Genomic DNA, 10,367 nt, shown 5'->3' with positions numbered 1-10,367 from the left:
CGAGCTCCCTGCGAGCGGCTTTCTGACTGGGAAGGTTGGTAAAGCTCCTGCTTCTTTGGGACTGTGCTTTCCTGTCCTGGGGGCACTTGCAGCGGGCCTGATTCCGGCTCCTTGTGGGGGCCCCTCCCCCTTGGATGCTTGCTTATTATTTATTTATTTATTTATTTATTTATTTATTTATTTATCTGTCTTCCCACCTTGATAGAAGCGCAAACTCTTCTCACTGCAGCATTCCAGCTGTTCTCTCTTTAAATCTCTGGCCGAATTCGTAGGTTTTCAGGATGATTTGAAAGTTATCTAGGTAAGTTGGTGGGGACAGGTGACTTGGAGACCCTACTCTTCCGCCATCTCCCCCCGCCTCTTCTTCCTATATTTATTATTTAAATTTTATATATAGAATAATTATATATCTATTAATAAGTATATGCATAAGACATATATACATAAATGCACTCAAGTTATCTAGGCCTACAGAAATGGTCAAATCAAATGCTTAAATATATAAGTGGATATTAAACTGGTGAACAGACATAATGCGTCTTATATTATCAAATGATAATAGTAATAGTCATCTCTTCAGAGATCCTACATTATTATTACTGTAGCTATTAAATATTTAAACTAGCTCTATATGCTGTATGTTTATTTATCTGTAACCAGTAATGTTACAAGCACTTTCCTCATTTAATCCTAACCATATGTCAGATAAAAACATTATTCTTATCCTCTTTTTATGTATGTAGAGTGGATGGAGGAATAGTGTGTAAATGATAAGGTAGTCCTACATTTACAGTCTGGCCTCTGGGCTATCTAAGAGTTTGATCATTGGTAAAGACCATGATCTGGTTTTGGGAGTTTGTGGCTTACTCCATACAACAACAGTGTCTCACAGAGTGGCTCAATCTTATGGGAAAAAGAGGGCTCAAGAATTTCATATAGATTTTCCCCAAATTGTTTTGAAATTACTTTCTAGATCATTTTCTTTTGAGGGGGTATTACTGATATATAACATTCTACAGTTCCAGTTGTACAAGGTAATGATTTAATATTTCTATGCCCTGTGAAGTTAAATTTGCCTTATATAGAATACACCTTGAAGATATTTTAAGATCTCAGTTGTATTCTTAGAGCAGACAGGTTAATGATATTTTGAGATCTACAATAAAAATTCTATAAGAATATATACATATATAATTTTTTTTACATTTTGATTCATCTTTTGTGTTTGCATAGGGCAACAGCTAAACTAAACAAATTTACATGCCTATTGGAAAAAGATACAATATCAAGAGATAAATCCACAATCTAATGAACACCACAACCTCACTATATGGTAAATTTATAGTTACAGGTAATTTATTTCTGCTACTATAATTAGGTTCTCTCTCTCTCTCACACACACACACGAACACACATACATACACACACACACACACTTTCTCTCACCAAATATTCATTTCAGTTGGTGATGTTTCATGATTGATTCATTCATTAATCCCAAAGTTTTCTTAGCTTTTCCAGGTGAAATCTCATGGAGAACATCAACTGGCTGGCTAACCACACTGGGAGGTCAGATTTCATCCTAGTGGGACTCTTCAATAAATCCAAACACCCAGTTCTCCTTTGTTTGGTCATTTTTGTGGTTTTCCTAATGGCCTTGTCTGGAAACACCATCCTGATTCTACTGATACATTCTGATTCCCACCTCCACACCCCTATGTACTTTTTTATCAGCCAACTATCTCTCATGGACATGATGTATATTTCCGTTACTGTGCCCAAGATGCTCATGGACCAAGTCATGGGTATGAATAAGATCTCAGCCACGGAATGTGGGATACAGATGTTTCTCTATGTGACACTAGCAGGTTCAGAATTTTTTCTTCTAGCCTCCATGGCCTATGACCGCTATGTGGCCATCTGCCATCCTCTCCGTTACCCTATCCTCATGAACCATCAGGTGTTGCTCATCCTAGCATCTGGCTGCTGGTTCCTGGGCTCAGTGGATGGCTTCTTGTTCACTCCCATCACCATGACCTTCCCCTTTTGCAGATCTCGGGAGATTCATCATTTCTTCTGTGAAGTCCCTGCTGTATTGAAACTCTCTTGTTCAGACACTTCCATCTATGAGGTTTTCATGTATCTGTGCTGTGTGCTCATGCTTCTCATTCCTGTGACAGTCATTTCAGGCTCTTACTACTTTATCCTCATCACCATCCACAGGATGAACTCAGCAGAAGGCCAGAAGAAGGCCTTTGCCACTTGTTCTTCCCACATGACTGTGGTCATCCTCTTCTATGGGGCTGCCATTTATACTTACATGCTCCCCAATTCCTACCATACACCTGAGAAGGACATGATGGTATCTGTCTTTTACACCATACTCACTCCTGTGCTAAACCCTTTGATCTATAGCTTAAGAAATAAGGATGTTATGGGAGCGCTGAAGAAAATGCTGAATGTGGGACCTGGTTTTCAAGAAACTATAAAGTAGGGTCCCTGGGTGGCTCAGTAGGTTAAGCATATGTCTTTGGCTTAGGTCATGATACCAGGATCCTGGGATCTAGGACTGCATCAGACTCCCTGCTCGGGGGGGGGGGGAGTCTGCTTCTCTTTCTCCCTCCGTTCCTCCCACCCACTCATATTCTCTCTCTCTCTCTCAAATAAATTAAATCTTTAAAAAAGAAATTATAAAGTAGGAAAATTTGATATTACTGTGATTTTCCTTCTCTTTAACACATTGTAAGTTTAGAATTTTATGTCAACCTTATTCCTGCAACTTTTTATGCCATTGTGTTCATCTCACTTTTGCATCTTCGTTTTTTAAAAATATTGCCTCCCTGTACTATAAAACTCTTTAATTTTCTAATTCTTATCCTTTCAAAATGTATTATACAATTATATAGTGATGTTATATTTACTGAAGTTGATAACTGCCCTCTGATTCTTAGGAAATGCATAATTAAAATATTTAAAGGAAGAAAGTTTGATTCTATAAAATTGATTCAAGTGAGGGATAAGGAAAAGGGTGATAGCGAAAAAGAGGTAAAAATGTTAACAGCTGTTGAATCTCGGTAAAAGGTATGTGGCTGTGGTTTGTACTATTCTTATTTATGCTACTTTTCTGTAATAATAGAATTATTCCATATAAACAGCTACAATATAAGCCTTTTTTAAGGGCAGTGTAAGTGACATTATATCTTATAAAATATATTCATTTCAATGTGACTAATTATTAGTGGGACAATCTTGTCATCTACCTACCATTAATCATCCCTTAATTTGCTAGACCTTAATGATGTACACTATGTGGATATGGTCCAAAAATGAAAGCACCAAGTGGTTTAAAGCCCTACCAAATGATAGGTTTAATATCCATATTTGCATTAAAAAAACGGGGAAAAATATGAATCCAGATAAGAAGGAAGATTTAGAGAAGGTTCCTTGCCTGAGGTGATATCTGAGCTGAGTTTGAAGTATGTAATTTATTAGATGAAAAAGAGAAGCAGAATATCAAATATTCAAACTTATTTATTCAGTTATTTAATAAGTATTTTATACTCTATTATAATCCAAAATAACAGCTAAATGAGATTAAAATATGAACACTATGTGATTGCTGTTTTCAAAGAATTTGAAACTCTATAGTTTTATATGCAAATAGGATACACCTTGATACCCATGTGCAAAGTACACAGCTCATAAGGACACTTATTTCCTACTGTGACACACAAATTTGGTCACAAAGGGGAACTCAGATCAGACTCTAGAACTCTGTGTTGAATGTTGACTAGATGTACCCTCAGATGAGTATAGGAGTCTGTGGCAGAGGGAGTTTTCTCAGGAACATTATGCCACAGAAAAGGTGCAACACGAGTAAAGGTCAGAAGGTTGGCAAAGTATAAAAGGTAAGTGTTTCTATTGTTCTTCCTTTCCTACTTTACTTTATAGACGTGTTTCTTGCTCTTCTGTGTCCCAGAGATCTACATACAGTAGTAAAATGATTAGATCTGCATTTTAGAGATGTCAAATTAATGGGCAATTGGGAAAGTGCAGCACTGCAAGTAGAGAGACCAATGAGTGAAGATGGTGAAGTAGATGGTGCTGATCTAAATGAAATGGACCATGCCTTGACACCAGGATGGACTGGATGGAGGAAAGGGATATTTAGAGTATGTGGGGCCTTTTGAATCTGTTGCATAAAACCACTGACATGATTAAAATAACTACCATTTTATAATGGGCATCCAACTCATGAAGAATCAGTTTCAAAAGTAAAAATTCATTTTTTTCCTCTTGACATACTTGATTAGTTCATGACTGTAAAATAAAGATCTTGCAGTATTTTGGAGAACAATATCAGAAAACTAGTTCCCAATACTTTTTTGTTTCAGTAAAACTGAATTAATACAAAATGCCACTCTAAAGTAATTGAGAAATGTATGTATCTCCCCTCAATTTTCATGACTATCATGATACATTTGATGGTTCCATTTATAACACTCTATACATGGAGAACAAAATGAGACAAAATAAAACAAAATGTGGTGTTGAGACATATTATTTCAAAGATTTTTAAAAATTACTCTGTTTTGAACCAAAAATATCTAATTAAACATGTTTTTAGAACAATTGCTTTTCTTTTTAGATAATGTGTCTAAAATGCTATGTCCATTGTCTCTACTAATAAGAATTTAAAAGAACAATGCATTCAATAAAGTTATTTATCAAATGATATATAGTATCTAATACTTAGAATTGGTGCTCCAAATTTCTTGCAACTAGAGTTAAAAACTGAAATGGAAGAGCTGCAGGCATTCAAATGCACTTACTTACAAGTCCCAAATAAGTACCTGCTCTAAAATAGTCTAAACTTTTCAAATTTCTCATTTATTCATGTGCTTTTGTTAGTGATATCGTCAGCATTTGGTGAAGTGAATCAATTTTATCCCATGGCATCAAGACTTCAGATTTCTATATCCCAGAGCACATTAAGGACCATTATTGGAGTTCTTCATACAACTTTAGAATTAAGAAACATAGATTAGGTAGAAAAATTTGCATTATTTTTCACAAAATTTGTTTTCTTAAATGTGTTCAAAGAATAACATTTGAAAAATATAATGAACAAAACTATTTTCTAGGGATGCTAAAAAATGAGGCTTCTTAAACATAGATACATTATTTTTTGCCTCTTAGGTTATTTGTAAGCATAGACATTTCCTTTTTAAGTCATTATTTGTAAACATATGTTTTAGTGTACCTGGCTGACATTGAGTTCAGAAAATGAAAACCTTTAAGGGTATGGCTAAAAACCTTTGAATTGTATAACTCAAACTTTTATTTTGGTGAGAAAACCAAGCTAAAACATGATTTTTTTTTATCTCCGTGAACTATTTAAGTATCTTACCATTTCAGTGCTTGGAGACTGGGTTATATTGCATAGGATGGATATGTCCTCAGTTTCAAATAAGTTGCTTATTAATAAACTTAATGGTGTCAGTGACTCTTGATAACTATTATTTGAAAAACGAGTGTCTGCCACAAATATCTTCACATAAATTATTGCGTTGGTAGGAAAAATAATCAAAACTCAGCAATTGCACTGCTGGGGATTTACCCCAAAGATACAGATGCAATGAAACGCTGGGACACCTGCACCTCGATGTTTCTAGCAGCAATGTCCACAATAGCCAAACTGTGGAAGGAGCCTCGGTGTCCATCGAAAGATGAATGGATACAGAAGATATGGTTTATGTATACAATGGAATATTCCTCAGCCATTAGAAACGACAAATACCCACCATTTGGTTTCGTTTTTCTTTTCTTTAGATTTTATTTTTTTTACTCATGAGAGATACAGAGCGAGAGAGAGAGACAGAGACACAGGCAGAAGGAGAAGCAGGTTCCATGCAGGGAGCCCAACATGGGACTCGATCCCGGGTCTTCAAGATCCCGCCATGGGCTGCAGGCAGCGCTAAACCGCGGCGCCACTGGGGCTGCCCCCACCTTTGGTTTCCAGGTGGATGGAACTGGAGGGTATTATGCTGAGTAAAATATGTCAATCGGAGAAGAACAAACATTATATGATGTCATTCAATTGGGGAATTTAAAAAATAGTGAAAGGGAATAAAGGGGAAAGGAGAAAAAAAATGAGTGGGAAATATCAGAAAGGGGGACAGAACATGAAAAGACTCCTAACTCTGGGAAAAGAACTAGGGTTGGTGGAAGGGGAGGGGGGCAGTGGTGGTGGCTGATAGGACTGATACCGTCACTTGACGGGATGAGCACTGGGTGTTACTGTATATGTGGGCAAATTGAACACAAATAAAAAATCAATTAAAAAAACACTGTGCATTGTGCTGTTTTAGGGTGAAATGTTCTGAACATATTTGTTAAGTTAAAAAAAAGAAAAGAAAAGAAACGACAAATAAGCAGCATTTCCTTCGACATGGATGTAACTGGAGGGTATTATGCTGAGTGAAATAAGTCAATCGGAGAAGGACAAACATTATATGGTCTCCTTCATTTGGTGAATATAAAACATAATGAAAGGGAATAAAGGGGAAATGAGAAAAAAATCAGTCAGGAAATTCAGAAAGGGAAACAGAACATGAGAGACTCCAAACACTAGGAAACGAACTGCAGGTGGTAGAAAGGGAGGTGAGTGTGGGGTGCGGGTCACTGGGTGACCGGCACTGAGAAAGGCACTTGATGGGATGAGCACTGGGTGTTATTCTATGTGCTGGCAAATTGAACTCAATAAAAAATAAATTTAAGAAAAATTAAAAATAAAAGATTCAGCTGTAGTGCCATCTAGGTGGCAATTCCTTGCAGGGTAGGACAAGATTCTCCAGAGGGCAGATATGTTCCAAGTCAGCTTCTAATGTATGACGTCGTTTCTCCCATAGCTCACATTCACAGGTGCAGGAATCGAGGACTAGAACTGGGAGTGGTACCACTCACTATAACCTGTCATGATCTACTTGCAAAATGTTTGCTTTCTGTTCCCACGATTTTATGTTCTGCTGGACTAGAGGTCTCAGATTCAAAGAGAGACACAAAACAATCCCACTGAACTGGAAATTGAAACTCGTGCATGGACTCTTTGAGCTCTTCATGCCTCTGAATCAATAAGCAGGGAAGGAAGTTACTATGCTGCCTGGGAAATTAATCCCAAATACCTGGGAGAAATTGGATGAACTCCATAATGGAGGTTAAGAAGAGTATGTGTGAAAATCAGAGGATCATTAAGACATCTTTTGATATGACCTTCATGTTTTCATTTTCATTTCCTTCCATGTATTTTTTAATTTACACTTTAATTTCCTGATTAACCCATTCATTATGAGCAGTAGGATATTTTTTAACCCCCAGGTATTAGTGCTATTTCCAATTTTTTTCTTGTGGTTGACCTTAAGTTTAATGTCATTGTGGTTGGAAAATATGCATGGTATATGGTATAGTATTCATCTTTTTGTACGTGTGAAGGTCTGATTTGTGACCTGGTATGTGATCTATTCTGCAGAATATTTCATATGCACTCAAAAAGACTGTGTCTTCTGCTGTTTTAGGATGAAATGTTCTGAATATATTTGTTAAGTACAAAAAAAAGAAAAGAATAGAAGTGATAAAGACGTACTGCTTCCTTCATTGTGGATGGAACCGGACCGTATAATGCTGAGGGAAAATAATCAGAGAAGGGCAATGATTATACGGTGTCATTCATTTGGGATAATAAAAAATAGTGAAAGGGAATAAAGGGAAATGGAGAGAAAATGAGTGAAAATATCAGTTGAAGATGACAGAATATGAGAGACTCCTAACTCTGGGAAATGAACAAGGGGTACTGGAAAAGTTGTTGCCTGGGTAGTTGGGGTGACTGGATGACTGCACTCAGGGGGGCACTTGACGGGATGAGCCATGGGTGATATGCTATATGTTGGCAAATTGAACTCCTCTCATTTAGGACACTGAATGTATCGTGACAGCCCTTTCTGGCCATCCAGGTCACTGGGGAGAGGTCTGCTGTTAACCTACAACTTCTCCCCATAAGTTTAGGGACCCCTTGTATCTTGCTGCTTTGAGGATCTTCTCTTTATCTTTGGAATTGGAAGTTTCACCATGAAACATCAGGATGTTGAAAGGTTTTCACTGAGTATAGTGGGGGATCACTCTATCTCCAGGATCTGCATGCCTGATTCCTTCCCCAAGTTAGGGAAGTTCTCGGCTATGATTTCTTAAAATACACTTTCTGGTCCTTTTTTTTTAAATTTGTATTTATTTATGATAGTCACAGAGAGAGAGAGAGAGAGAGAGGCAGAGACACAGGCAGAGGGAGAAGCAGGCTCCATGCACCAGGAGCCCAATGTGGGACTTGATCCCGGGTCTCCAGATCATGCCCTGGGCCAAAGGCAGGCGCCAAACTGCTCTGTTCCTTTCGGCACCCTCCGGAATCCCCCTTTATTTTATTTAATTTTTAAAAAATTTTTAACTTCTTTTTTTAAGATTTTCTTTTTTTATTCATAGAGACAGAGAAAGAGAGAGAGAGGCAGAGACACAGGCAGATGGAGAAGCAGGCATCACACAGAGAGCCTAACATGGGACTCGATCCAGGGTCTCCAGGATCATGCCCTGGGCTGCAGGCGGCGCTAAATCGCTGCGCCACCGGGGCTGCCCTGGAACCCCCTTTAAACATAGATTTTTCCTTCTGAGGTTATAATTTATTTTCCTTAACCTTTCCTCGTGGTCTTTTGTTTTTCTCTCTTTTCCTCTGCTTTCTTCCTAGCCATCAACCTGTCTTCTATGTCACTAACTCATTTTTCTACCTCATTAACCTCATGGTTAGGACATCCAGTTTGGATTGCATCTCATTCAACTGATTTTTCATTTTGGCCTGATTAGATCTATATTCTGCAGTCATGAAGTCTCTTGAGTCCTTTATGCTTTTTTCTAGAGCCACCAGTAGCTTTATAGTAGTGCTTCTGAATTGGCTTTCTGACATTAAATTGTAATCCAAAATTTGTAACTCTGTGGGACCGAGGACTGTTTCTGGTTCTTTCTTTTGAGGTGAGGTTTTCCTTCTAGTCATTTTGCTCAGTGCAAAGTGGCCAAAAACAATTTGTATTGGGAAAAGGAGAAAAAGAGAGAAGAGAAAGAAGGAAATAAAAAGAAAAAAAACAAAGAAGAATAAAAAGAGAGAAGAAAAGAAAAAAAGGGAAAAAAACGGGGCGGGAGCAAGCAGAAATCAAAAAACAAAAGACAAAAAAAAAACACACAAGGGGGGGTATCCTCTGATTCTGTATACTGTAAATCCGTCGAATTCCCCTGGAACTTTCAAGTTCTGGTTGGTCAACAATTTGTTTTTCCCCTGTCCCTCTAGATGGTCTTCTGGGGAAGGGACCTGCTGTGCTGATTTTCAGTTATTAGCACTTTGGGGCCTGGTTCAGGGCTCAGTGAAAGATGTTGAAACTGTTTATATGGTGAGGCCACTGTGAGGCTCACTGGGGGTTGTTTACCCCATGAGGCCACAGGAGGAACAAACCCCAGTGGCAGCGCCAGCTCTGGAGCCCTGGAGTCAGCTCCCACAGTAACTACAGAGCTCTCCGTCTGCAGGGCCTGGAGGCTCCGGGGCGGGGCCGCTGATCTGCTCAGCTCGGGGCAGGAGCGTCCTTGCTGTCCTGGGCCCTCCCGGCCTCTGCCCGTCCCGGGGGAGGCCGGATCCTGGGCTGGGGCCACGCGCCCTGTGCTCCGGGGCCTGCGCTGTTGGATTCGCGCTCCCGGCCTGGCAGCCCCCTCCGCGGAGCCGCCGCCTGAGCCGCTTCTGAGCTGCTCCCGAGTCCAGCCAGGCGCGCTGCAGCCCTTTAGCATCTGTATCTTTGGGGTAAATCCCCAGCAGTGCAATTGCTGGGTCGTAGGGCAGGTCTATTTTTAACTCTTTGACGAACCTCCACACAGTTTTCCAGAGTGGCTGCACCAGGTCACATTCCCCCCAACAGTGTAAGAGGGTTCCCTTTTCTCCACATCCTCTCCAACATTTGTGGTTTCCTGCCTTGTTAATTTTCCCCATTCTCACTGGTGTGAGGTGGTATCTCATTGTGGTTTTGATTTGTATTTCCATGATGACAAGTGATGCGGAGCGTTTGTTCATATGCTTGTTGGCCATGTCTATGTCTTCCTCTGTGAGATTTCTCTTCATGTCTTGCCCATTTCATGATTGGATTGTTTGTTTCTTTGCTGTTGAGTTTAAGAAGTTCTTTATAGATCTTGGAAACTAGCCCTTTATCTGATACGTCATTTGCAAATATCTTCTCCCATTCTGTAGGTTGTCTTTGAGTTTTGTTGACTGTATCCTTTGCTGTGCAAAA

The 10,367-nt window shown here is 39.1% G+C and overlaps 1 protein-coding gene across 1 annotated transcript; it reads left to right on the top strand.

Moving 5' to 3' along the window:
- The first annotated feature begins 1,531 nt into the window (after positions 1 to 1,531).
- LOC144288405 (olfactory receptor 2T29-like) lies at positions 1,532 to 2,494 on the top strand. The gene has a single exon (XM_077855912.1). The coding sequence runs from the start codon at positions 1,532 to 1,534 to the stop codon at positions 2,492 to 2,494; it is 963 nt and encodes a 320-aa protein (XP_077712038.1).
- Positions 2,495 to 10,367: the final 7,873 nt, after the last annotated feature.

The sequence above is a fragment of the Canis aureus genome, chromosome 18, assembly GCF_053574225.1.
Source record: "Canis aureus isolate CA01 chromosome 18, VMU_Caureus_v.1.0, whole genome shotgun sequence".
NCBI lineage: Eukaryota > Metazoa > Chordata > Mammalia > Carnivora > Canidae > Canis > Canis aureus.
Note: the sequence above shows the minus strand (reverse complement) of the source record. Positions and strands in the feature narration are given on the sequence as shown.

Bases quoted from the DNA above. Each gene is read 5' to 3' on its own strand.
- LOC144288405 (XM_077855912.1), top strand. From the start codon at position 1,532: ATGGAGAACATCAACTGGCTGGCTAACCACACTGGGAGGTCAGATTTC.